At 41.2% G+C, this 25,400-nt stretch overlaps 1 protein-coding gene across 1 annotated transcript in view; it reads right to left on the bottom strand.

The window, feature by feature from the left end:
- The window catches only part of ERP27 (endoplasmic reticulum protein 27), a 128,791-nt gene that overhangs the window by 49,057 nt on the left and 54,334 nt on the right, over positions 1-25,400 (bottom strand). The window contains exon 4 of the mRNA XM_053689003.1: positions 15,462-15,578. Coding sequence (XP_053544978.1) covers positions 15,462-15,578 — 117 coding nt within the window. The remainder of the gene's footprint in view (positions 1-15,461; positions 15,579-25,400) is intronic.

Here is a 25,400-nt window from a genome sequence, read left to right on the forward strand (position 1 = left end):
TTACTTGTTTTTCAAGCTTAAAAACATGTTTGAAATAACATATATAGGTGTGCAATAGTGCTAAGTTTAGTTTAATAACAACAAAAGACAGTACACTACTGTATTCAGTTATGCAGACAGTAGAAAGGGATACATATACTGTATACAGGTACTGTACAGTACAACATTGGCCAAAAAATACTGCTTATGAAGAACTAGACTTGTGTGTACGGTACAATTACTGTATGGATTTAACAAATAATCCTGTACAGTACTGTACCTTTAATTGTACAAAAAATACTGTAATGCTTATGAAGACCGGTATACTGTACTGGACTTACCAAATTACAGTATCTGGTACAGTACAATACTGTACTGCACAGTTTTAGCAACCCTAAAGTCTTTCCAATGTACTCTGTAAAACCGCATGCAATTTTTCTCCTTACTCCTTGTCTAAGTCCTAAGCTGTGCCGCGCTGAGAAACTACTTCCGGGTTTGCTGCGGCGACGTATTAGCGAAACGACGTAAAGCGAATCGACGTAAAGCGGGGTATACCTGTATATATTTAGAAAGCTGATCGTAATGGCTTCTTACATTTCTCTACTGCACATCCTCCATCTATGCTAAAATATTTACCTTATAGTCAACTCTCGAGGGTTAAGAGAATAGTTATAGATGACACCTTGGTAAAGGGGAGGGTTATAGAGATGGGGCAATTATTTCTTGATAGAGGTTATCTTGCAGGAAATAAAAAAGTACACAAAATTCCAAGGCATGATATACTATGTAAGACCAAAAAGAGTAGAGTACATCAATCAGTTAGTATTTATGTTAGGCTTTAAATAGTTGAGTGATAAGTTATTAAATATTATTAGAAAACACTGGTTTCTATTAAGACACTTTAACCCTAATATCAATGCATTTCATCATTATCCCACATGCTTTCATATACCACTGTAATTTGAAAAATAAATTAGTGAGAACAGATATAGGGTCTATTAATGGAACTCAACAAAGTTATTTATCAACCCAAAGAAAATGATGTTATCCTTGTTTGTGTTGTTTTACATGCTATAATATGATTACATATGTAAGATACCTTATTAAATTCCTATGTGGGATTATCTATATTGGAGGGACTGTATGCCCAGTAAAGGAAAGATTAATCAGAACATTTCTAACAAAAAATGTAGGGATTACATGGCACCTGTAGAATACCATTTTCTCTCTACAGGACAAAGCTTATCTCAACTATAGTTTGAGATAATTGACAACATTCTTCCTCCATGGAAGGGTGGGAATAGAGAACTACTACTTAAAAAATAGCAGGCATTGTGGATTCAAATGAATGAATAGAGAACTAGACAGGGAACTATTTTTATAATGCTTTAAACTAGGCATGGCAAATATTTATTATGTACATATTACTAACAGCTGAATTAGCTTCTGCAATTTTTGAACATTAGGTTAATGCTTAATTTCTTTGTATATGTGTGCTTTAACTTATAATAGATAGGGCATTTCTGATAACCAAATCTTTGCAGGCTGATCTCCAAAATCTTGAACCAAACTGTCTCTGTCTGAGACAATGTATGTAAGTACACTACGAAGACATACAATGATAAAGAGTTAATAGAGTGCCTGAACAGTAGGAATGCCAGGAAGGGGTACTATGTGAGTCATCACAGAAGTCCACCACCACCCAAATTACTAAATTGCTGTTTTTCATAAAGTCCCTGGCCAAATGGGTCCAAGGCTGGGGTGATGGAGGAAGTGGTTGCAACATATTTGTAGTAGCTTGCCTAGGATTTTTATAAGCATTTTAAATAGTACACGAAAAGACATGAGCTTGAACCTCAGTTAGCATGTTAGGCCACCATATGTGTTATTTTAATCTCTCCAAAGATTATTTTACCCCGGGTGATAATAATGCTTGTTATCAAGGGCACAGGCTAGGATTTTGGTTTGTAAGGGTGAAGTCAGAAGTTGGTATTTGGAGTCCAGATGCAAAAGACACTGGTACGTACAAGTAAAGATTATTAACTGAAACACTAGGCTAAGTGTTAGGCCAGGCAGCAAGGATACATAGCCCAAAATACTAGGCAAAAGGACAGGGGAGGCAGCAAAGGTTCAAAGTGAAAATACAAGGCCAAGGGTCATGGCTGGCAGCCAAGATTCCTAGTCAGAAATAATAGGCTATTTTTAGGGAGCCATAGAGGTGTAGGTACATAAAGATAGTGAGGAGGTAGGTGAACATATTTAGGAATCTTCATTTGAGCATGTTTTAACTCACCAAGAACTATGGTGGAGGGGTTGGCAATATTCTCTTAGAATGAAAAATAAAGGCAGGATAGATTGATATAGAATCTTTAGGTAAAACTATTCAAATAGGGCATCAGCCTTCATGTTTTTTGATCCTGTGATATAGGATAATAAAAAGCTGGAGAAAAACAAGGCCCATTACAACAGCCTCAAATTCAGCTGTCTAGCTGCTTGTATATAAAACAGATTTTTATGGTCAGTAAAAATAATGAAGCATATCTTCCAGTAAGTAACACCATTCCTCCAGAACCAGCTTAATAGCTAAAAGTACATTATTGCTCACATAATACAGATGTTTAGATAAGTACATTTTGTTTGGAAAATGTGGATCTGTGAGGTTGTAGGGTTCCTTTATGACAACACTGCTCCAGCTCCCAAATGCCAGAGGTGTCCATTTCAAGTATAAATTGATATCCCGGATTTGGATGTTGTAGTATGGGGGCTAAACAGAAGAACTACTTGAGCCTTTGAGGGACACAGGAATAGGTTTTGGCTGAAAAGCCCGAAGCGTATCCAAATTCATCTCAAAGCCAGCAGGTGCAAATGGCATATCCCAAAAAATAGAATCCAAGTTTTATGTAAATAGAGCTTCAATCGCGCAAATATATGATCCTCTCTAAGATGTTGGAGAACAAGACATACATGTCTGTAATGATCTTCCAAAGAAGGGGGAACAAATTTAAAATGTCAGCAAGATAAATCATGACGGTACTTGACCTTTCGCCATTTTCTGGAATCTGCTCTTGTTTGCCACCTCAGTACCTATTTGTTAGACTGATCTCATTGTACCTGACCTTTGGCCTGTTCCTGGACTCTGTTCTTGTTTAACCTTTTGATATTGTCCAATTCTTAGTTTTTATTTCTCTTGATTTATTAAAGTAGTTTAAAAGACTTTTGGTTTCCTGGACATCTATTTCCTGCATATTAAGTTCCATTCACCCTATCTACAATCCACACCTCCAACCCCAGCTGTTAATTCCTCAGAAGAACTTATGCAAATAAGAATTGTCCGAGGTCCTCTCTCTGAATCCAAAAAACAAAGAAGGAGGTATTTGAATTTGTGCCTCTGCTGCCACATATAGCTTGAGCATGAATAGCTAAGCCCAAGTCTCCTAGAGATAACCCACCTCTTCCTTTCATGTCTAGTAAACAGATGCCTAGATATTCAAAATTTCACCTATTCATACCTATCTTGTTGCAATGGGATACAAATCCAGTCAGTTTGCCTGTCTTGATTGACTCTCTTCTTAGATACCAAATTAGCCTAAAGATTACAGATACCCCATCACACAGTTTATATTCAACGGATAGATGAATCACCTCTAAAGACTGGACCCAGCCTAGAGGACACTATTTCTTTACTAGTCAATGTAGGGTCTGGACATCAAGAGACTTTTATCTTTGATTTGGAGTTAAAACCTATATTTTCTTTGGTTCTTGGTCTCCACTGGTTACGGAAGCCTAATTCCCTTATTAATTGAGAAACTGGTCAAATTTAGATCCCAGTTTTGTCTTCACCATTGTGTGGCTCTTCACATCCATCCCACTCTTCAAACAGAATCACCATTCAGTACTAAACTACATCTTTCTGAGATGTACCAAGATTTTTAAGATGTCTTTAAATAGAAACAGGATGTTGAACCAAGAGTCCGTAATCCTGACCAGGATTAAAGAAGAAAGCACTATCTAATATTTTTAAGAATAAATTATTATTTATTATCTACTATTTATTGTTTTCTATTTGATGTACTCCAAATAAATATCTATATCTTAGTAGTGACTCCTAAATATCTGGACTTATAGGGGTCTATTTATTAAACCCTGGGCAGACATGATTCATGATTATGTCTTTGTGTGTTTTCTGAGGCTGTCTCTGTGGGTGTTTTTCACATCTTTCTACAGACTCTGAGACTAATGAGACCTTTACAGAAGTCGCCAATCCACCACTTAACTTTTAAATTATTGTTTAGGCAGTTCAGGACCCTTCCTTTCAGCCACTGCATGCTGTTGTCATCATATAGTTGTCATCTTCCTTGACAAAAAGATAATTAGAGCCCCATATTATGCCTTGTAAATCTCCTTTTTTGACAAAACTGTAGTCTACCTTATTACTTTTCAGGTCAATGTAAATAAGTGCTGTATGGGTGTCTGTGTCTGAGTGTTTGTGTGTGTTTCTTTGCATGTCTGCTAGAGTGTCTATATGTGAATCCTTATGTGTGACTGTGTGTGTGTGTGTGTGTGTGTGTGTATGAGTGTGTCTGTATGTTTCTGTATTTGTGTGTTACTACCTTTACAACATTTCCAAGTTTGACTACACTTAAGAATAAAGTGCATATATGTTTTAATCACTTGGTCAAAAATTGCATATGTCAAAGGGGGGGGGGCTGATCAATGGTTAAGCAAATATAGTACAATCTATCACATCCAGGAGCACATAAAGTAACACCTATACTTGGGCAGTGATAGATCACACTAGAGACATTTAAATAGGCGCATGATTGGCGCCACAGTGTGAGACCGGCATCAGAGAGTGAGAGCGTGCGGCGATGACGTCAGTGTCGCACGCATCCAGACCCGACACAGCCCTAGGCAACGAGCAAGGAAGGAGACGCCGTGCCCCTAGCAACAACACGTTCACCCATTGGGATGGCACGTACAGAAGCTCTATGACGATCTGCAAACCTCTTATATCTATAGACAGCTGTACGTAACTGAGAGCGAATACGTTGCTAATGAGTGGTGAGTCTAGTGATGTGTTGGTCTGCAGCAAGAACCCCAGTGGACTGGGCAGAAAGAGGGAAGACACGAGGTTGATACCCTGCTGCGGCTTGAAAAGGAGATCATCGAAGAGAAGAGTGCCAATTAGTGTTTCTTGCCAGCTCAGCTAGGGGTAACAACAGTTGGTGTGGCGAGCGTTGACAAAGGCTCTAAGGTAGGTTTCAAGATCCTTGTTTGCTCTCTCAGTTAGGCCGTTGGTTTGAGGGTGGTAGCCAGAAAACAAAGAAACAGTGGTTCCAATCAACTTACAAAAGGCTCTCCAAAAGACAGAGATGAACTGTGGACCTCTGTCAGAAACAATATTCACAGGGATGCCATGAAGTCGTACCACATGCAAGAGAAAGAGAGAAGACAATTCCTGGGCAGAAGGCAGTTTGGTTAGGGGTACGAAATGAGCCAGTCTGGAAAAATGATCCACCATAACCCAAATAACTGTATGGTGGTCAGAAGGAGGAAGGTCCACAATGAAATCCATTGTTATGTGTGTCCATGGTTGTTTGGGAATGGACAATGGTTGGAGCAAGCCAGGAGGCAAAGATCGGGGAGTCTTATTGGCAGCACAATCCTGAGCATCAGTCTTCATAGTAGGCCACCATACATGTTGGGAAAGATGCTTGAAAGTCATAGTTGAACCAGGATGTCCTGAGAGTTTGCTATCATGAGCCCAGGCCAGCACAGGGATGAGTAGGTTCAGAGATACAAAGAGGCTATTGGAGGTCATGGGGGTTCCAGGAGGTTTACTAGATTGGGCACGTTGCAGTCTTTGCAGAAGGGTGGTGTTTAGTTGAGCAACCACACAGGAGGGGGGTATGATGTTTTCAATAGGGGCTTATGAAGAATCACTTGAGTGAGGAAACTGATGGGAAAAGGCGTCTGCCTTCTGGTTCTTAGTCCCAGGAAGATAAGAGACCACAAAGTTAAAATGGGAAAAAGAACAAGGCCCACCTGGCCTGTCGAGGATTGAGTCGATGAGCAGTCTCTAGGTAAGTCAAATTCTTGTGGTCGGTGAGAATCTGAATGGGATTAGCGGTACCCTCTAACCAGTGACGCCATTCGGTTAAAGCCATTTTAATGGCTAAGAGTTCACGATTACCCACATTGTAGTTCCTCTCAGCAGGAGCAAAGCATTTAGAGAAAAAGGCTACAGGGTGTGACTTGGAAGTCAAAGGATCTCTTTGGTTAAGAACTGCTCCAGCCCCTATCTTGGAGGCATCAACCTCTAAAGTGAACTGTAGGTTAGGGTCAGGATGACGGAGCACAGAAGCTGAACAGAAAGCCTTTTTTAGACTAGAGAAGGCATGTATGGCTTTGAGAGCCCAATGTTTACAGTCTTTGTTCCGTTTTGTTAATTCAGTGAGAGGAGCGACTGTTTGAGAAAAGTTTTTTATAAACTTGCGGTAATAATTGGAGAACCCCAAGAACCTCTGTAATTCCTTTAGAGAAGTAGGTTGAGGCCATTCCATAACTGCGGTGAGTTTAGCAGGATCCATGGCAAAACCCTGCTTTGAGATGACATAACCAAGGAATTAGATCTGAACTTGATCAAACTCACATTTTTCTAATTTGGCTACCAGAGAATTGTCTCTGAGACGTAGAAACACCTGTCTAACGTGTTTATGATGTTCCTCCAAATTGGAAGAAAAAACAATGATGTCATCCAGATAGACGATGACAGTATGGTTGAGGAGGTCATGGAAGACATTGTTGACAAATGCCTGGAAGACTGCAGGGGCGTTACACAGCCCAAAGGGCATTACAAGGTATTCGTAATGCCCAGATCTTGTGTTGAAGGCGGTCTTCCATTCATGGCCGGGAGAGATAAGAATCAGATTGTATGCCCCAAGTAAATCCAATTTGGTTAAAAAGAGTGCATCCTGGAGTGAGTCATACAGTTCAGTGATTAATGGTATGGGATAGTGATTCTTGATGGTTATGTTGTTCAAAGCCCTGTAGTCAATGCTGGGTCTGAGCCCACCATCCTTCTTACTAACAAAAAGAAACCTGCCCCAGCAGGAGAGGAGGAAGGGCGAATGAAACCTTTAGCTAGGTTCTCTTGGATGTACTCCTCCATGGATTTGGTTTCCGCTTTGGAGAGTGGATAGGTCCTCCCTTTAGGAAGTGGGGCTCCGGGAAAGAGATCGATCTTGCAGTCATAAGGACGGTAGGGTGGCAGCACATCGGCTGCTTTTTTCTCAAACACATCTGCAAAGTCCGTGTATACTGAAGGAAGGTTTGAAGGAGTCTGTATACTGGCTATGGGAATACTGGGCAGAGGAGTGACTTTAGCAAGGCAGGAGTGGAAAAAGGAGGTACCCCAGGAGGCCAGTTGTCCCTCAGCCCAGTCGAACTGTGGATTGCGTAGCCAAAGCCAAGGAAGACCAAGGATGACAGGCTGTCCTGGGGAATAAATTACCTCAAACTGCAGCTGTTCAGTGTGAAGGTCTCCCATAGTCAGGGTCAAAGGTGCTGACTCGAAATGGATCAAGACTGAACAAAGGGGGGTGCCATTCAGGGTAGTTATTTTGAGACAATGTCTTTTCTGCAAAAGAGGCAAGCCAGCTTGAATCATGAAACAGTGATCCAGGAAGTTCCCAGCTGCCCCTGAATCAATGAAAGCTTGGATGTGGACAGTATTCTGAAGTAAGGTTAGGGTAACAGGTACCAGGATCCGAGAGGAGTGAGGAGATTAAGTAGAGATCATGCTTAGAGGTACCCCTGTGTTATCCCCTAAGCATTGGCTTTTCCCGGCCGAATGTCACAGTCTTTTAGTTGTTGGGAGTTAGATCCACAATAAAAGCATAGTCTCAGTCTCCTTCTTCTCTGTCTTTCAGACTTTGAAGGTTTGAAGGAGGAAAGATCCATGGGTTCCTCCGCTGAGGTAACTGGAGCTGTTGAAGGGGTAGCGGATGCTGCCGAAACTGGGCGAACAGGAGGACGGGAGGGAAGGACCCTCCTTTTTCTGTCTCTCTCAGCTTGTCTTTACTGAAAGCAAGAGTATAGACTGATAGAAAGTGTAATAAATGCATCCAAAGAAGAAGGAACATCACGATAAGTGAGTTAATCTTTGATGCGTTCATGAAGACCCCTCCTAAAGGCTGCCTTAAGAGCACTGCCATCCCAAGTGGTTTCAAGTGCCAAGGTGCGAAACTCGATAGCAAATTGTGCAACAGTTCACAGCCCTGGCGGAGATCCAGGAGAGAATATTACGCAGCAGAGGTACGGCCAGAAGCCCCAAACACAGACGATAAAGCAGAAATGAACTCATCAGCATCATGCAGGAGTGTAGCGTTCTGTTCCAAAAGGGGAGAGACCCAGGCTAGGGCCTTGTCCTTCAGCAAGGAAATGATAAAGGTGACCCTTGACTGATGAGACTGAGAGGTGTGAGAATCCCTATGGAAGTGCACCCTGCATTGGTTTAGAATGCCCCTGCAATTAGTAGTACCTTCATACTTGTCAGGCAATGGTATCTGGGGTATACTTCCAGAAGCAGAGGAAGAAGCCACAGTACTAGGAGTAGGGGTTGGTGGTGTAACAACAGGCGCAGCATACCTTGCTGCAACTAGTAAGGAGAGTGAAGAGGTGATAGCCTCTAGCTTGAAATCCATATTCTGCAACTGTGTGGTATGAGTTCCCAACATCTGTTCCTGAAGATAAACAGCTCCTGCTACCTCATCTGGCTGCATGGCCCAAGTATAATGTAATGCTCGTGGGATATTCCCCTATCAGACCGAACTCGGCCAGTAGTATTGTTATCCCGGCGTCGAGACGGAAAGATAGGGAATGTCCGAGAGCAGAGAAAGTTAGTAAGATGAGGAAGGTGGCACTCACCACAGGCAGGGCAGTCCCCAGAGACAATGGCAGAGCGGTCCAAGGGCAAACAAGTAGAATGGTCAGGCAGGCGGGATTCGCCAACAGAAAAGCAGTCCAAGGGCACACAACTAGAATGGTCAGGCAGGCAGGGTTTGGCAACAAAGAGGCAATCCAGAATAACAGGGGTTAATAAGCAGAGCAGTCAGACAGGCAGGGTTCAGCAACAGTATATCAATCCAGGAGTTAGGGGTTAAGAGGCAGAGTAGTCAGGATTGGCGCCACAGAGTGAGACCGGCATCAGAGAGGGAGAGAACATGCGGTGATGACTTTAGCGCCGCACGCATCCAGACCCGACACAGCCCTAGGCAACGAGCAAGGAAGAAGACGCCGTGCCCCTAGCAAAGGCTAGAGCGGTGCGGCATGACACTAGATGTTATATATAAATATATATTTATACATACGAAGAGAGAAGCGCTCTACCAGGAACGAACAACAGCTCATCAGCTAGTTCTATGGCGATTTACCACCCGGAAGCAGCCTCTTTTAGACCAGTGTGCTTTTCACAGAGGAAAACTTTCCTGAAGTATATCAGTCTGATCCCACCAAGTAAGGTCAGTCCAGCCCTGAAATACCATGCAATTCTCCTCTGAACAAGGAACATGACAACCCCAGACAATCCAGCCTCCTATGGGCCTTGGCAGTGAGGTGCAGCCACATTCATCTAAGCACACTGGGCAAGGAGTCCAACGTCTGGTTTCCCCCATCACCCATAGGAAGACTTCCCCAGGGGTCATATAAATTTTTATATGAAGAGAGAAGCGCTCTACCAGGAATGAACAACAGCTCATCAGCTAGTTCTATGGTAATTTACCACGGGAAGCAGCCTCTTTTAGACCAGTGTGCTTTTCACAGAGGAAAACTTTCCTGAAGTATATCAGTCCGATCTTGCCAAGTAAGGTCAGTCCAGCCCCAAAATACCAGGCAATTCTCATCTGAATAAGGAACATGACAACCCCAGACGATTGTTTCGGCATCCTATGGGCCTCGTCAGTGAAGTGCAGCTACATTACTCTAAGCACACTGGGCAAGGAGTCCACGTCTGGTTTCCCCCATCACCCATAGATATAAACACATAAATACATATAAATACATATAAACACATATACTGTATATAAGTGCATTGGAGCCCTTTGCAGTGAAGTAGCTAAAAACTTGAAAACCATATTTATGCAATATTAATATTTAATAAAGTGTTACAGTTTGTATTTACTGTAAATATTTAAATAAATAGATATTTTTTTATATTTAAAACATTTGAAACATTTGTATTTGCATGCTCCTTGAGTTTGTTTGATTACACATGATATTGATCCCATTTACGGTGGGGTAAGAGATCATTGAGCCTTGCTGTCTCTGCTGGTTGAGCGGTTTGTGAAGTGGAGTGCCCTGCTGTATGTGGAAAGGATTTTCTCTACCTCAGATGTTACAGCCTTACCTCATATGATTGAGGGTTGTTCTTGTGAGTATTTTGGGCATACAAAGTATCATGTGGGAATACGAATCAACTTTGTCATATTATATTAACGTTATGGATTTGTAACAAGTTTATATGGACTTTGATTTACCATTGTGTATTTGTGTATTTGATACATTTTCTTTTCCACATTTCCTATCTACTCTGTATTTGATTTATTCAGATATTATATTTGTTTATTTATTTATTGCCATATACATATGTACTTTATTTTTAATAAATATCATGGGTTTTTTTGAGCTCTTAGGTTTTGTATAGCGCAGGACATGATTGTATTACCTTGTCTTTCTATATATATATTAATATAGTAAGACTGGCACCAGAAACAGTAGGGAAAGAGTTCCGGTCAATACCCACCTGCTTACAATTAAGAAATATGCAGGTGAGCAGTGCTCAGGGGTGATAAATATATTAAATTAAATCAGAGAAAGAATTTATGTGGCAGGATGGCAGGGTAAAAAAACTCCCTGACACCTCTATCACACAAAGTACACCCTTACCGGCACAGGACCATGAATACTAAAATATTAAATCAGATACAGATCACAACTAATTGCAAGAAAAAATATATATATTTAATAACAAAGTAAATTAGAACCAAACACAACAATATCTAAATATGCCAAACAGTAAGAAATACCACTATAGCGATGAAAATAAATAAAATAATAATGTCCAAAGCGGAGGAATAAGTAACAAGTATAAAACTTCTCCAAGGATTCCTGTTAGTAGGAAGTTGCTGAAAAAAATAGCAGTATATCCCAATTGCGGTAAATTAAAGTCCCAAATTTGCAACATTCAGGTATAAGAAGATAGATAATCCCTTAGTATTCTTGTAGGAATATCTTTAACAAGCACAAAACACAGCTGTCATGATTGCACAGTGATAGATAAACAAAGCAATAGTCAGAAAGCAAGAAGCAAACAGTGCAGTCTCCCCCAGTAGTGTTATAACAGTCCTTGCAAAGCAGATGCTAGTATAGGCAGGGTTAGTGTAAGAAGATTGAAAGTTCTCACCCTTTAATATCCAGGATACGATATCCCTCAAATGATGCCGCTCGATAACAGTGCTGATGGATTACTTACCCAACCCTCCTGACAATATCACAACTAGCTCTTACTTCTGGGAGGCCGGTTGCCTGTTGCTGAAACACGTGACGTGCTAATCCGTTTACCGTGTATTGGACTTTGTAGCTGGTTGTTGCAAAGTAGTACCGCAGTATTTGGCAGGCTCCCTGGAGGTCTCAATCAAAGTAAGCTCCGTTTGGATAATCGTAGCTGCCTCTCCTGCTCGCAGGAGCTTACTTTGATTGAGACCTCCAGGGAGCCTGCCAAATACTGCGGTACTACTTTGCAACAACCAGCTACAAAGTCCAATACACGGTAAACGGATTAGCACGTCACGTGTTTCAGCAACAGGCAACCGGCCTCCCAGAAGTAAGAGCTAGTTGTGATATTGTCAGGAGGGTTGGGTAAGTAATCCATCAGCACTGTTATCGAGCGGCATCATTTGAGGGATATCGTATCCTGGATATTAAAGGGTGAGAACTTTCAATCTTCTTACACTAACCCTGCCTATACTAGCATCTGCTTTGCAAGGACTGTTATAACACTACTGGGGGAGACTGCACTGTTTGCTTCTTGCTTTCTGACTATTGCTTTGTTTATCTATCACTGTGCAACCATGACAGCTGTGTTTTGTGCTTGTTAAAGATATTCCTACAAGAATACTAAGGGATTATCTATCTTCTTATACCTGAATGTTGCAAATTTGGGACTTTAATTTACCGCAATTGGGATATACTGCTATTTTTTTCAGCAACTTCCTACTAACAGGAATCCTTGGAGAAGTTTTATACTTGTTACTTATTCCTCCGCTATGGACATTATTATTTTATTTATTTTCATCGCTATAGTGGTATTTCTTACTATTTGGCATATTTAGATATTGTTGTGTTTGGTTCTAATTTACTTTGTTATTAAATATATATATTTTTTCTTGCAATTAGTTGTGATCTGTATCTGATTTAATATTTTAGTATTCATGGTCCTGTGCCGGTAAGGGTGTATTTTGTGTGATAGAGGTGTCAGGGAGTTTTTTTACCCTGCACTCCTGCCACATAAATTCTTTCTCTGATTTAATATATATATATATATATATATATATATATATATATATATATATATATATATATATATATATATATATATATATATATATATATATATATATATATATTGTATATGTTAATGTTACACCAGATAGGAGTGGTGGCACTGAGCGAGTAGGCACAGTATATGCTGTGAGCCTGACACACAGGCTGGCAGTGGCAGGCAGGCAACTGCTATTAGATTACACTAGCAGACTGATGTAAAAGGTTTTTTTTTTAATTTACACTACTGTTACACCAGATATGACTGGTGGTGGCACTGAGCAAGTAGGCACAGTATATGCTGTGAGCCTGACACACAGGCTGGCAGTGGCAGGCTGGCCTGGCAACTGAAATTAGATTACACTAGCAGACTGATGTAAAAGTTTTTTTTTTTAAATTTACACTAATGTTACACTAGTTATGAGTGGTGGCACTGAGCGAGTAGGCACAGTATATGCTGTGAGCCTGACACACAGGCTGGCAGTGGCAGGCAGGCAACTGCTATTAGATTACACTAGCAGACTGATGTAAAAGTTTTTTTAAAAAAAAATTACACTACTGTTACACCAGATATGACTGGTGGTGGCACTGAGCAAATAGGCACAGTATATGCTGTGAGCCTGACACACAGGCTGGCAGTGGCAGGCTGGCCTGGCATTTGGCAACTGAAATTAGATTACACTAGCAGACTGATGTAAAAGTTTTTGTTTTTTTAATTTACACTAATGTTACACCAGATATGAGTGGTGGCACTGAGCAATTAGGCACAGTATATGCTGTGAGCCTGACACACACTGAAAAGCAGGCAAATGCAATTAGATTACAAAGAAAAAAAAAAAAAAACACTGATGTTCTAGCCCTAAAAAGGGCTTTTTTGGGTGCTGTCCTTACAGCAGAGATCAGATGAGTCCTTCAGGACTGTAGTGGACACTGAATACACTAGCCTAGCTATCAATTTCCCTATAAAATCAGCAGCAGCATCACTATCCCTCCTCTCACTAAGAATGCAGGAACAGAATGAATCTAAAATGGCTGCTGCCCAGGAGCTGGGAGGGTCTGGGAGGGAGTGTCTGCTGCTGATTGGCTGAAATGTGTCTGCAGACTATGAGATATAGGGTCAAAGTTTACTCAATGATGACGAATAGGGGGCGGATCGAACATCGCATATGTTCAACCGCCGCAGCGAACGCGACCAAGCTATGTTCGCCGGGAACTGTTCTCCGGCAAACTGTTCGCGACATCACTATTGGGGGGTTGTTTGTATTTTTTTTTACAGGTAAAAGAGCTGATTTCTTTGGGGCAATGCCCTGCAAAAGGCCCTTTTAAGGGCTATTGGCAGTTTAGTTTAGGCTAGGGTTTTTTTATTTTGGGGGGGCTTTTTTATTTTGATAGGGCTATTAGATTAGGTGTAATTAGTTTAAATATTTGATAATTTCTTTTTTATTTTGTGTAATTTAGTGGGGGGGTTGTCATTTAGTTAATTGTATTGAATTAATGTAATTTATTTAATTGTAGTGTATTGTTAGGTGTTAGTGTAACTCAGGTTAGGTTTTATTTTACAGGTAAATTTGAATTTATTTTAACTAGGTAGCTAGTAATATTTAATAACTATTTACTAACTAGTCTACCTAGTTAAAATAAATACAAACTTGCCTGTGAAATAAAAATAAAACCTAAGCTAGCTACAATGTAACTATTAGTTATATTGTAGCTAGCTTAGGGTTTATTTTACAGGTAAGTATTTAGTTTTAAATAGGAATTATTTAGGTAATAATAGTAAGTTTTATTTAGATTTATTTTAATTATATTAAAGTTAGTGGGTGTTAGGGTTAGACTTAGGGTTTAATAACTGTAGTATAGTGGCGGCGATGTTGGGGCAGCAGATTAGGGGTTAATAAGTGTAGGTAGGTAGCGACGACATTGGGGACAGCAGATTAGGGGTTAATAAGTGTACTGTAGGTGGCGGCGATGTCGGGGGTGGCAGATTAGGGGTTAATAAGTGTAATGTAGGTTTCGGTGATGTCGGGGGCGGCAGATTAGGATGTGTTTAGACTTGGGATTTATGTTAGGGTGTTAGGTGTAAACATACATTTTCTTTCCCCATAGGAATAAATGGGGCTGCATTACGGAGCTTTACGCTCCTTTATTGCAGGTGTTAGGCTTTTTTTTAGCAGACTCTCCCCATTGATGCCTATGGGGAAATCGTGCACAAGCATGTAAAACCAGCTCAAAGCAGCGCTGGTGTTTGAGTGCGGTATGGAGCTCAATTTTGCTCAACGCTGCAATATTGCCTGCTAACGCTGGGTTTTTGCAAACCTGTAATAGCAGCGCTATAGGGAGGGGAGCGGTGGCAATAACTTGCAAGTTAGCACCAATCCGCTCATAACGCAAAACTCGTAATCTAACCGAGTGTTAGTCATGCAAAACTGGAGAATGGGTAATACATGGATTATCTATCTTTTTAAATAATAACAAATCTGGAGTAGACTGTCCCTTTAATAAACAAAAAAAGTTATTTACAGTTTCTTACATAGGAATTTAATTTTGTATCACTATTAGCATTGGTTTCTTCCCCTTGATCCAACTAAACATTCAGTTTTTTTACCTGAACTTGTTATAAAGATAAACTTTAGTATAATAAGCAATATTGAACTGTTACTATACATTGCTTTCAACTTATTTGTTAAATTGGATCTCTGAGGAAGCACATGTGCGCATGTGTGAAATGCGTTAGTTTAACTGAGTTCACTACTAAATTGTTTATTCTGATACAAATAAACTGTTGCTGCTGACTGGCTTTATGGACTCAGACCCTTTTCTCATTTTTGCTTATGTTAGATTGTACCTCAGTTGCTTTATGTGATAAAAAAATAAATAAAACTCACCATTGGATTATATTCTGTCACCAGCCTTAAATCATTTATAGTCAGGAAACGGTAGAGCTTCACAGTATTAATGTCTTTGACTTCATCCATTTCTAAGTCAATTCTCTTACTGTCCACCTGTAATCAATATATCTATATAAATATTTACTTATGTATAAGGAACACAAGATTATATAAAGATTTCATACACAAATATCATATTTTCTTTCATTATTGTTCTATTTGTTTTACTTTATGGTCGCCATTTATCAAGCAGCTTGAAGCCCTTTTCCAACCATTGCCTCCTCACCACCTCAGAGGCAGTAAAGTTAAAACACTGCAATCTCATTCATTCAGGGTGCTTGACAGTCCCTGTCAACATGGGAGGAGCCAGTGCACTAGGATTTTCTTTGTTGGAAACCTTGTCTGTCTGTAATTTGATAAATGGGGCCAATGTGTCAACTAGTATAAAGGGATAGTATAGTAAAAATTCAACGTTCATGATTCAGATAGAGCATGCAATTTTAAGCAATTTTCTCATTTACTCCTATTATCAATTTTTCTTCGTTCTCTTGATATCTTTATTTTAAAAAGCTGGAATGTAAGCTTAGAAGCCAGACCATTTTTGGTTCAGCACCTGGATAGCGCTTTCTGATTAGTGTCTAAATGTAGCCGTCCAATCAGTAAGCTCTACCAAGGTGCTGAATACAAAATGGGTCGGCTCCTAGACTTACTTTCCAGCTTTTTTAAATAAAGACACCAAGAGAACAAAGAAAAATTGATAATGGGAGTAAATTAGAAAGTTGCTTAAAATTGCATGCTCTGTCTGAATCATAGAAGTTTATTTTTGACTAGACTATCCCTTTAATGTTTTTATTTTCTTATTTTCAATGTGCTCATAGTTCTGTATCTGATCCATAGATCATATAGTTCATATAAGTTCTTTGTTTTAGTCATTTTTTCAATTTCAAGTTTTTCTTTCTCTCTCTCTCACACACATATATATATATATATATATATATATATATATATATATATACAAAACACGGAAGGGAACTGCACTCTCATACCGGACCGGGTACACATCTTATGACCCTGCAACATGCTCAGCCCTGGGTGCCACTGGCACTCACAGGAAGCTGTGCTGTCCCCAGAGCCACAAGCAGTTAACCCCAGACAGGTCTGGGTGCAAGAACCATAGGGAAAATTACAAAACAAATTAATACAACACACAGAGAAAACCCAGCACTCACTTACAAGCTCTCAGCTAAGATTTAAAAGCAAAACTGGAAAAGGTTAGTCACCGCATCTGGCCAAATGGGACAAGCTCAGGTACCACGTCAAGGTCCTTTCCAATACCTGAGACCCTAAAACAGCCACACAATGCAAGCTATCAAATCCAAACAAACTGAAAACAAAAAGAGGGTGCACAGGAATATGTAATAACCCTAGACATATACAAAACACGGAAGGGAACTGCACTCTCATAACGGACCGGGTACACATCCTATGACCCTCCAACATGCTCAGCCCTGGGTGCCACTGGCACTCACAGGAAGCTGTGCTGTCCCCAGAGCCACAAGCAGTTAACCCCAGACAGGTCTGGGTGCAAGAACCATAGGGAAAATTACAAAACAAATTAATACAACACACAGAGAAAACCCAGCACTTACTTACAAGCTCTCAGCTAAGATTTAAAAGCAAAACTGGAAAAGGTTAGTCACCGCATCTGGCCAAATGGGACAAGCTCAGGTACCACGTCAAGGTCCTTTCCAATACCTGAGACCCTAAAACAGCCACACAATGCAAGCTATCAAATCCAAACAAACTGAAAACAAAAAGAGGGTGCACAGGAATATGTAATAACCCTAGACATATACAAAACACGGAAGGGAACTGCACTCTCATAACGGACCGGGTACACATCCTATGACCCTCCAACATGCTCAGCCCTGGGTGCCACTGGCACTCACAGGAAGCTGTGCTGTCCCCAGAGCCACAAGCAGTTAACCCCAGACAGGTCTGGGTGCAAGAACCATAGGGAAAATTACAAAACAAATTAATACAACACACAGAGAAAACCCAGCACTTACTTACAAGCTCTCAGCTAAGATTTAAAAGCAAAACTGGAAAGGTTAGTCACCACATCTGGCCAAATGGGACAAGCTCAGGTACCAGGTCAAGGTCCTTTCCAATACCTGAGACCCTAAAACAGCCACACAATGCAAGCTTTCAAATCCAAACAAACTGAAAACAAAAAAAGGGTGCACAGGAATATGTAATCACCCTAGACATATACAAAACACGGAAGGGAACTGCACTCTCATACCGGACCGGGTACACATCCTATGACCCTGCAACATGCTCAGCCCTGGGTGCCACTGGCACTCACAGGAAGCTGTGCTGTCCCCAGAGCCACAAGCAGTTAACCCCAGACAGGTCTGGGTGCAAGAACCATAGGGAAAATTACAAAACAAATTAATACAACACACAGAGAAAACCCAGCACTCACTTACAAGCTCTCAGCTAAGATTTAAAAGCAAAACTGGAAAGGTTAGTCACCGCATCTGGCCAAATGGGACAAGCTCAGGTACCACGTCAAGGTCCTTTCCAATACCTGAGACCCTAAAACAGCCACACAATGCAAGCTATCAAATCCAAACAAACTGAAAACAAAAAAAGGGTGCACAGGAATATGTAATCACCCTAGACATATACAAAACACGGAAGGGAACTGCACTCTCATACCGGACCGAGTACACATCCTATGACCCTGCAACATGCTCAGCCCTGGGTGCCACTGGCACTCACAGGAAGCTGTGCTGTCCCCAGAGCCACAAGCAGTTAACCCCAGACAGGTCTGGGTGCAAGAACCATAGTTAAAATTACAAAACAAATTAATACAACACACAGAGAAAACCCAGCACTCACTTACAAGCTCTCAGCTAAGATTTAAAAGCAAAACTGGAAAGGTTAGTCACCACATCTGGCCAAATGGGACAAGCTCAGGTACCAGGTCAAGGTCCTTTCCAATACCTGAGACCCTAAAACAGCCACACAATGCAAGCTTTCAAATCCAAACAAACTGAAAACAAAAAAAAGGGTGCACAGGAATATGTAATCACCCTAGACATATACAAAACACGGAAGGGGACTGCACTCTCATACCGGACCAGGTACACATCCTATGACCCTGCAACATGCTCAGCCCTGGGTGCCACTGGCACTCACAGGAAGCTGTGCTGTCCCCGGAGCCACAAGCAGTTAACCCCAGACAGGTCTGGGTGCAAGAACCATAGGGAAAATTACAAAACAAATTAATACAACACACAGAGAAAACCCAGCACTCACTTACAAGCTCTCAGCAAAGGTTTTAAAGCAAAACTGGAAAGGTTAGTCACCGCATCTGGCCAAATGGGACAAGCTCAGGTACTACGTCAAGGTCCTTTCCAATACCTGAGACCCTAAAACAGACACACAATGCAAGCTTTCAAATCCAAACAAACTGAAAACCAAAAAAGGGTGCACAGGAATATGTAATCACCCTAGACATATACAAAACACGGAAGGGAACTGCACTCTCATACCGGACCGGGTACACATCCAATGATCCTGCAACATGCTCAGCCCTGGGTGCCACTGGCACTCACAGGAAGCTGTGCTGTCCCCAGAGCCACAAGCAGTTAACCCCAGACAGGTCTGGGTGCAAGAACCATAGGGAAAATTACAAAACAAATTAATACAACACACAGAGAAAACCCAGCACTCACTTACAAGCTCTCAGCTAAGATTTAAAAGCAAAACTGGAAAGGTTAGTCACCGCATCTGGCCAATGGGACAAGCTCAGGTACCACATCAAGGTCCTTTCCAATACCTGAGACCTTAAAACAGCCACACAATGCAATGCAAGGATGTGTACCCGGTCCGCTATGAGAGTGCAGTTCCCTTCCGTGTTTTGTATATGTCTAGGGTGATTACATATTCCTGTGCACCCTTTTTTTGTTTTCAGTTTGTTTGGATTTTATAGCTTGCATTGTGTGGCTGTTTTAGGGTCTCAGGTATTGGAAAGGACCTTGACGTGGTACCTGAGCTTGTCCCATTTGGCCAGATGCAGTGACTAACCTTTTCCAGTTTTGCTTTTAAATCTTAGCTTAGAGCTTGTAAGTGAGTGCTGGGTTTTCTCTGTGTGTTGTATTAATTTGTTTTGTAATTTTCCCTATGGTTCTTGCACCCAGACCTGTCTGGGGTTAACTGCTTGTGGCTCTGGGGACAGCACAGCTTCCTGTGAGTGCCAGTGGCACCCAGGGCTGAGCATGTTGCAGGGTCATAGGATGTGTACCCGGTCCGGTATGAGAGTGCAGTTCCCTTCCGTGTTTTGTATATGTCTAGGGTGATTACATATTCCTGTGCACCCTTTTTTTGTTTTCAGTTTGTTTGGATTTGAAAGCTTGCATTGTGTGGCTGTTTTAGGGTCTCAGGTATTGGAAAGGACCTTGACGTGGTACCTGAGCTTGTCCCATTTGGCCAGATGCGGTGACTAACCTTTCCAGTTTTGCTTTTAAATCTTAGCTGAGAGCTTGTAAGTGAGTGCTGGGTTATCTTTGTGTGTTGTATTAATTTGTTTTGTAATTTTCCCTATGGTTCTTGCACCCAGACCTGTCTGGGGTTAACTGCTTGTGGCTCTGGGGACAGCACAGCTTCCTGTGAGTGCCAGTGGCACCCAGGGCTGAGCATGTTGCAGGGTCATAGGATGTGTACCTGGTCCGGTATGAGAGTGCAGTTCCCTTCCATGTTTTGTATATGTCTAGGGTGATTACATATTCCTGTGCACCCTTTTTTTGTTTTCAGTTTGTTTGGATTTGAAAGCTTGCATTGTGTGGCTGTTTTAGGGTCTCAGGTATTGGAAAGGACCTTGACGTGGTACCTGAGCTTGTCCCATTTGGCCAGATGCGGTGACTAACCTTTCCAGTTTTGCTTTTAAATCTTAGCTGAGAGCTTGTAAGTGAGTGCTGGGTTTTCTCTGTGTGTTGTGTATATATATATATATATATATATATATATATATATATATATATGTGTGTGTATATATATATATGTGTATATATATATATATATATATATATATACAGTTAGGTCTGTAAATAATTGCAACCAAAATGCAATTGAAGTGCAGTCTTTCATCTTTAATTCAAGGGGTTGAAGAAAAATATTGTATGAAACATTTAGGAACTGCAACAGTTTTCATGCACAGTCCTTTTATTTCAGGGGCTCAAATGTAATTGGACAAATTAACACAATCATAAATAAAATGTTCATTTTTAATATTTCGAGAATCCTTTCTATGCTTGAAGTCTGGAAGGCATGGGCATCACCAAACGCTGGGTTTCCTCCTTTGTGATGCTTTGCCAGGCCGGCCTTTACTGCAGCTGTCTTCAGTTGTTGTTTGTGGGCAGGGCCGGACTGGGAAACCAGACTGGCCCTGGAAATGTCAGAAGACCAGCCCCCCCCCCCTTACTTTGGCATGCAGCTAATCAATAACACTACGCTGTCGCTGACCAAATGACTGGGACCGGTAGGAGATTAGAACACACAATGTTAAGGGCAGAAAACACAAATTAATATATATTTTTTTAATAGAAGTGAGAGGGGGAAGGTTGGTGGGCAAATGTCAATTTGAAAACACATTTGTTCTGAGAATTCCAGTGGGTGTGCAAAAAAGCTGATTCTATTATGTACAATTTTTATTTACAAAGTAGCAAAAGGCAGCAATACTTACGTTAGTAAAATAAAACTACCATTAAACCCACTTCAGAATAAAATGCACCTACAAACTATTTCTTTAATACAGCATGCTGCACCTGCAAATCAACTCTACTGTCCCTTTAACAGATGCCAAATACCCATTATGGTAAAATATGTAAGTACTCACATAACTTGCTGCCACACAATATACATTATTTTTTTTTATTTTTATTTTTTTTATTTTTTTTACAGATATAATTAAACAATTCTTTTTTTTTTATTTTTTTTTTTTAAATATTTTTTTATTGAGGGTAAAAGATTTACAAATAAACAGTTTGCTTGATTACACAGAGTAATATATAAAGTCAGGAGACTAGAGAAAAGAAATGAAAAACAAAAGAAACACATCCTCTTGCATCTGACTACTACTGGAAATACAAACATCACTTGGTTCAATATACATATACAAAAATATGGAGAGCAAACTGAAAAGCTACCTTCTAAGTTTGTCCCTCATAAACAATAGAGGCCACTTTTGGACCTCAAATAAAGCAACTCACTAAACTGAGGGTTTTATATGCGCTAGACCACTCTTGGGTCTATAATGGACAAGCGCACCTCCTATGCCTGCCAGGGCCTCAGAATTGCCCGAAAAGCTGTAGAAACAGATGAGGGCAAATAATCAATTATGTACAATAATAGGTTAGACAACTTATGCAGAAGTAAAAATTTTTAAAATCAACAACATCCATTGAAGAACAAGTGCCAGGAGGGGCACCATATCAGGATAACTGAAACTTGAAACTACTTCACCCATGTTATTGGCTAGGCTATATATGTGGTACCACCCCAGGACTGAAAATATATTTGAGTAGTTACATAATGAAACTTAGTGATAGGGGGCAGTGAAGTTACCAGGACCTCCCTTAGTCTCCTAAAGTATATTAGCTAGAAGAGAAGTGGCGTGGGTGGGGATCAATCATAAACATCTGAGAAATATAGCCCCTCTAGACCCCAATTGGGAATTACAAACAAGACTCTAAGGCCTAGCTTAGAAGTTTAGGGATTCTAAATATTGACCTAAAGGGAGGGGAAATAAACTAGATAAAGATAGGGGGTAAATGCTGGGGGGTACAGCAATAGGGTGGGATAATTAATCTCCCACTGTACTCTTGTGGGGTATTATAGGACCCCCCAGGGCCTCTAGTCACACGCATCTCCAAATTTGTCAGACATATAGTACCAAAAGTGTTAAAGTGACTTGATCTCCAAAGCTTAATTTTTAATTTTAGAAGCCACTGTCAGATGGCAAAGCCTATAGTAATGACTCTAAGGGAAAGATTGTTATTTTAAGCTCTCACAGCCCCCTCATGGGCCTCTAGGAATTGTACATGAGAACCTCGCAGTATTAAAACAGCTCATTGAGAAACGCAATTTCCCACCTACAACTGGACCTCAAGTAGTTCTCCCTAGCTGCTTAACAGAATACACATGCAAAGAACAAATATACCATTAAAGTATGACATTGAGTGGCGCAGGCAACCTGTACATAGCATATAACAAACTTTGATTATCCTCTTATGTACACTCTATGCAATTTCAATTATTCCAGGGTTATAAGAAACCTAGGCTACCTGCTTATCTATTACAACAACATATCAAGAAACTGTGGGGTACAAGAATTCAGCAGGGTAACTTATGTGTTGTCAGTCTGCAATGAAATTGATGCAGGGAAAAAGGAAGCATCATTATAGTGTGCGGGGCTAGACCCTATTAACCAGAGGTCAGTAACTATACACCCAGGGGGAGGTCCCTTGGTTATATAGGGGTTAATGTTATATTAAAGCTAAGGATTGGTACTGAACCAGCTATATTACAGCAATTTATCAACATAGCACAGCCAATAATCCCAAAACAGCAGGTTCTAGTTGTGAAGGTATAGGTATGTAAACAGACCAGCAATAATATGTAAAACAAAGCAATATTGTTCACAGCAATGCATAACACACTAATAAATATCTGAAATTTACAGCAATAAGCTGCTCTGAATATATAATTCCCCAAATAAACAACCTGGAATAGGATTGAGGAACCAAACACTGAACCTAGGTACTATTATTGGCAAGTCCTCATTTATACTGTTCATAGGGGAAACATCAAGGAGGTATAGTCCCGAAATCCACATGGTCCCAGACAATGATCTTCATGAATGTAGATTCTTCGGCTGCAACTAAAATAAAATTATTCAGTAAGTCCAAGAACTTGGCTTTAAGTAGCAGCACTTTTAAAAGGCAAGGTGGTATTGTGGGTACTTAGTAACCTCTGCAGTAGTAAGAATGTCACCCCACTCCAGGTTTTACGGTCATCCTATAGAGCCTAAATCCTTCACGCTGCAGGGTCATCCAAAGAAGGTTGGTATCCATAGGCCGACCCCATGCGCTGTACCAATCTAGGCCCCAGGTTAAGGAAATCTCCAAGGCAGTGCCGCAAAAGAAGGCCGACAGTGATCCACACATCTCAGCAGTGCCGCGCTCACGGAGACCGGTCACTCTCACATACACACTTGGCCCTACGGGAACAAATAGGAAACACCTCCAGGTGCCCCCATCTGCCTGACTCGCCATCTTGCCTACACCGGAGGGGAGCCCCCCAGTCTCACAGGTGTCTCTCACAGGGGTTAGCTCATTGTGATCCAGCAGGGGCAACTCTTCACAACCCCCGGTAAGACCTCCTGCACTTTCATCTTGCCGTTGCACACTCACAGGGAGATCAGGCCCCACGCAGAAGTCAGCACTCATCTGCATAGCTCCAGACCCCCCTCCAACAGCCTTCTCTCCCTCCTCACCTACACTGTTGCTTGTTACACGCACTGCTTCAATCTTTGTGAGCAGCACGTCAAATCTTTTGAGGATCCGCTGCTCGTATTCAGCCAGTAGGGTCTGTAATGTGGCGCCAATGCCTTTCTCCATAGTGAAAGAGAAGTTTGCGGCCCACTGTGTCCTTAAAAATAGCGATAGTCCAAAAGAATCACCTTATTCATTCAGGCCAGGAGTACTGCATGAGCCCCTTCAGATTCCTAGCAATAGTTCAGTGTCCAAAGACTAGTCCACAGAGGAAAAACTTAATAAACTTGACATAAATGCAGGAGCCTCCTAGATGCACGTCCTAATCCTTTGGATGCTGGCTCCGCCCCACCCCCAATATACATTATTTACATCTGACTAAAATAAGAAAAGCAATTTCAAAGAAGCACTAATTCCCACTTTATAAATAAGTACCCAGCCATTACTAGCAGTCTAACAAGTGTCATGTCCTGCCGCCTGAGTAGAGCCAGACATGGTCACTTACTGTGGTACTCGGCACTCTTTGTACCCTTGACAATATCACAGTAATGCCCAGAAGTTGAACCAACTGCCCCGGGGCTCACCCGCACCAGAATATACTTAAAGAACCCTTCCAGAATTATCTCCACCTTTTGACTTCGTAATGTTGCTTTACAGCATTTATCAGACGTAACTCATCTTTTTGGCCTCAGAACTGAACAACCAAATAATTAAAGCAATAAACCTAGCAATTATTTTGCAACTATTATAAACACCCTATGTTCCGACTGCTCTTTGTGTTCCTCCGCTTACTATGTCCTTCCCATATAGTGAGCTAATTCCCACCTCCTCGTTCTTCTCTCTTGGTGCCCGGCTTCAGCTTCTTCTCTATCAGCCCGCTGTGTGCATTACTTAGTCCTGCCAGTGAACATGTTGCTGATGCGGTCCCCTATGCACTGACTTGCCCTTTGGTGCAAAATACAGAGTTAGAAGTGGCGCATGCATGGTTTGTGAGCGTGCACGTCTCTCACAACTGTGCTTTGCTGCTCTGCTCTCTACACACTGCAGCTGCCCCTGCCGGCCCGCCAGCTGCCGGCCCACCGGGATTATTCCCAGTATCCCTGCGGCTTAATCCTGCCCTGTTTGTGGGTCTTTCTGCCTTTAGTTTTGTCTTCAGCAAGTGAAATGCATGCTCGATCAGGTTAAGATCAGGTGATTGACTCGGCCATTACAGAATATTCCACTTCTTTGCCTTAAACTCCTGGGTTGCTTTTGCAGTATGTTTTGGGTCATTGCCCATCTGTAAAGTGAAGCGCCGTCCAATCAACTTTGCTGAATTTTGATGAATCTGAAAATACAATATATCCCTATACACTTCAGAATTCATCCTGCTGCT

This window comes from Bombina bombina, chromosome 7 (genome assembly GCF_027579735.1).
Source record: "Bombina bombina isolate aBomBom1 chromosome 7, aBomBom1.pri, whole genome shotgun sequence".
In the NCBI taxonomy this organism is placed as follows: Eukaryota; Metazoa; Chordata; class Amphibia; order Anura; family Bombinatoridae; genus Bombina; species Bombina bombina.